The sequence below is a fragment of the Apaloderma vittatum genome, unplaced genomic scaffold, assembly GCF_000703405.1.
Source record: "Apaloderma vittatum isolate BGI_N311 unplaced genomic scaffold, ASM70340v1 scaffold43302, whole genome shotgun sequence".
Classification (NCBI taxonomy): domain Eukaryota; kingdom Metazoa; phylum Chordata; class Aves; order Trogoniformes; family Trogonidae; genus Apaloderma; species Apaloderma vittatum.
In genome coordinates this window covers 1-3,609 of record NW_009702744.1, presented here as the reverse complement: position 1 = coordinate 3,609, position 3,609 = coordinate 1, and the positions used below count along the sequence as shown (strand labels likewise).

General features: G+C 51.2%; 1 protein-coding gene across 1 annotated transcript; it reads left to right on the top strand.

The window, feature by feature from the left end:
* Positions 1-65: 65 nt before the first annotated feature.
* On the top strand, positions 66-3,387 carry ITPA (inosine triphosphatase (nucleoside triphosphate pyrophosphatase); the record flags this gene model as incomplete). Its single annotated transcript, XM_009864331.1, has 6 exons — positions 66-130; positions 899-972; positions 1,803-1,834; positions 2,331-2,446; positions 2,856-2,932; positions 3,241-3,387. Coding segments are annotated over 6 exons (485 nt in total), but the record flags the coding sequence as incomplete, so codon positions are not given.
* Between the last annotated feature and the right edge of the window lie 222 nt (positions 3,388-3,609).

Below are 3,609 nucleotides of genomic sequence, written 5' to 3'. Positions count from 1 at the left end.
GTTGGGGGGACGCAAGGGGCTGGCTTAGGCCTTCTCCTCAGCGCCGCCGGCCTTTGTATCCGCAGTGCCAGAGTACCAGGGGGAACCGGACGAGATCTCCGTGCAGAAGTGCCGCGAAGCCGCCCGGCAGGTCAGTCGCTTTCTCCTTCCCTTTTCCCGCTGGTCAGAGCAGTGGGGTGGGCTCTCCAGGGGAGCTTAGCCCCAGCAGGGCGGGAGAACAGCTGAGGGCGTCGAGGCTTCTGACTTGGCCTTGAGCAAAGTCAAGGATGTATCTGCGCCTGGCTTGGCCTCACTGCACTCCCATCACCTGGCTGTTTCTGGCCTGTGCTGGGTAATGGTGAATTCTTGCTGGTGACACAGTGTTTTGGCAGTCCTGCTGCTGCTTCTCTAGCCTGCTCTGTCCCTTAAGCAGCAGGAGGATGTGACAGTTCCTTCAGTCCAGCCCCAGTGGTTTCGGGACACTGAGTTTTTGGGCAGCTGGAGCTTCTCATGGATCACCTTCCACAGCTGTGTTTTGGGTGGGTGTCTTAAAAGAACCAAGTGAGAGTTGGAGGTCCAGGAAAATGCAGGCATTCCCCCAGGACACAGCCTTTCACTCTCCTTGTCACACTGATCCTATCCCTCAGGCAGGCAGGTGTTGTTCAGCTCTGCTCATTTTCCTCCATGTGAGATCTTCCCTACTGTTCTTCAGCCACTCTGGCCTGCCTGGGGAGAACATGGGTTTGATTGTGTCTGTTGATGTGGATTGCCTTTGAGGTAAAGAGCTCTAATGCTGGTGAATTTTTGTGACATTCCTGTTCTCATAGAAATGTTAGAATAGGCTAGTGTAAGAAAATGGGGCTGGAAGCAGTGCCTTCCTCTAGGTCTGATGATTCCATCTCTTGGGCTTTCATTGTAGGTTCAGGGACCTGTTATAGTAGAGGATACCTGCTTGTGCTTCAATGCCCTAGCGGGGCTACCAGGGCCCTACATGTAAGTAGGAGGTAACTTGCTTCACCTTTTATGTTCTAAAGTGAGGAGCGCAGGCTGGCAGGATGTGCTTTGTGGGGGATTTTCCATGGGCCAGGCTCAGGGAGCTGATAACTGCTCTGTATCCTCAGCTTCATCCTGTACTCCAGGGGCTGGACTTAACTCCTTGAATCTTGCTGTAAGTCACGGTCCAAGACAAGAGAGACAGACTGACCTGAATTTTTGTCTCTGGCTCCAAATCTGCAATGCCTGCTCTTGCAGCCAGCTAGGAAACCTGGCTCCACAGTGGGCTCTGTATATTTAAGGTCAGGACTCTGGGATAAGTGTCCTATGGGTTCTCCTAGGGACTGCTTTAATTCAGTCAATAACAAGATGATTACATTACAGTGTAACTTCTCTAATAGAATACCGCCTTAACTCCTGGAATTAACTTTAAGCGTAATTAATTCTTTCAAACTATCTCTGCTGAGCTAAGAAGAGACATAAAAGCTTTATGTGATGAAGTTGACACCAGAACTGAGTATAAGGTATGAACAAGTTGAGTTGAGCCACGTATTTCAGCATGTTTGTGCTGCTGAGTGAGAACTGGGTTATTGACATAGACCCAAGTACTGCAGTAAATCAAATACTTTGCTGCTGTTTTCACTGTGTACCATTCAATTTAAGAGCTAAATCTGTCGTTATTGGTAAATAGTCCAGAATGAGGTAACTTGACAGGACATTTAAGAGAGATTCAGAGGGCTGTGAAAATGTAGCCAACAAGGCCTCAAGGTTGTGCATATTTCTGAGTAATAATAGCAAAAATTAATCTCTCCTCTCTTCTTCCCCTTCAGAAAATGGTTCCTGGAAAAACTCAAACCAGAAGGTACTGCCTGCCGTGTTACTGCTCTGCGTGTAGCTTAGTCCTTTTGAAACTTGCTAAGTTCTGCTGAGAGTGCTTGCCCACTGTGCTGCCCATTTCATAGCTGGTTCCTTTCCTGTCTGTCCGGCTCTATCCCCTTGTGTTCTTTCCTTGACCCTGTTCTGTGCGCTTCACAGGATTTTGTTTACCCCTGGTAGCTTCAGCATCTTTCCTAGATTCCCAGACTCCTGCGTCCCCAGGCTGGTGGCAGGGCTTGTGGGAACTTCTTGTCTGTCATCAGTGTGACCTGGAAGACCTGCTGCTCCCTGTGGCTTCTGAGGTGCTGGCTTCAGTCATACGAGGGGGGCAGCTAAGAGCATCCTCGTGTGTGAGCTTTGTCACCTCCTGTAGTTCTTCCTCTCCCTTGTTGATATGAATGCTTCCTCGATCCGTCTCTAGGTGGGTGTGTTGCACTCCAAGGGAAAGGCAGTAACGCCGAGATCCTTTCTGTGTCACTCAGGCCTGTACAAGCTGCTGGCTGGGTTTGAGGACAAATCTGCCTACGCTCTCTGTACCTTCGCATTCAGTACTGGAAACCCAGAGGAGCCAGTGAAGCTGTTCAAAGGCCAGACTCATGTACGTGTTGTGCCTGGGGAAGGGAACATGCTGTGGGAGGAGGGCTGTAATGCAAATTTTATAAGAGCATTGCTTCTCTTGAAGACAATTTTAGTGGCTGTCACTGAATGTCCTGGGAGGTTCTCCATGTTGGGAAAGACCTGATGGAGAGTGTGGGTGGTAGGGGCTGAATGCTGCAGCCTTTTCGCCCAGCTGTATGTACTGAAGCCTGTACATTTTATAAAATCGGAATATCAGAATGGTTTGGGTTGGAAGGTACCTTAAAGATCATCTAGTTCCAGTCCCCCTGCCATGGGCAGGGGCACCTCCCACTAGGCCAGGTTAGTCAGGCTCTTTAGACCCTTGTGACTGCAAGGCAAGTGCTATGAAACCAGAGCTTTTATGGGGCTCTTCTGCTTTCTTGTGGTAGGGGCTGATAGTGGAGCCCAGAGGCCCTCGAGATTTTGGCTGGGATCCCTGCTTTCAGCCAGATGGCTACAACCAGACGTAAGTGGTGTTTTACCTACAGCTCTTTAAGCAAGTAAAACCAGGGTTGAGGTTCTCCGTGGAGAGGAGCCTGGTTACAAGGAAGGGGTCGCGCTGAGACAACATCCTCCTGGATCTGAATGTGGCGGGTTATGGGGGACCCCTGGGTCAGGATGGGGGTTGTTGGCTTTTCCAGCATGTCACCACACACGTTCCGGCTTCTGTCAAGCAGGGAGATGACGAGTGAATGGGGACCAGATTTGAGTGACTGGGAGAACGTGTGCTGTAGCGTCTCTGCTGCTGACACGTGTGTTTTTGCTCCCCTTCAGCTATGCCGAACTGCCCAAGGCAGTGAAGAACTCGATCTCGCACCGCTACCGAGCGCTGAGCGAGCTCTCTGCCTTCTTTCTTCAGAGCAACTCAACAGAGCCCCGCTCCGGTCCCAGCTAGCCTCCCCGGGCTGCGGGCACCCTGCATTGTCTGTGTCTCACACGCTGCTCCGGCAGAGCTCTGTTCTGCTGCGGGTTGCCATTAAAGCTGCTCCTTTTGAAGGCACCGGTACCTTTTTTCTTCCTGTTTTTGTTCATTGGGAAACGCTGCGCAGCTCGGCACGCCTGGATTATTTAGGCTGCGTGTTTGTGCCTTGGGGGAAGGGGCGTGTACGAGGAAGGAGGCTCTGGGCCGGGCCCTCCCTGCCG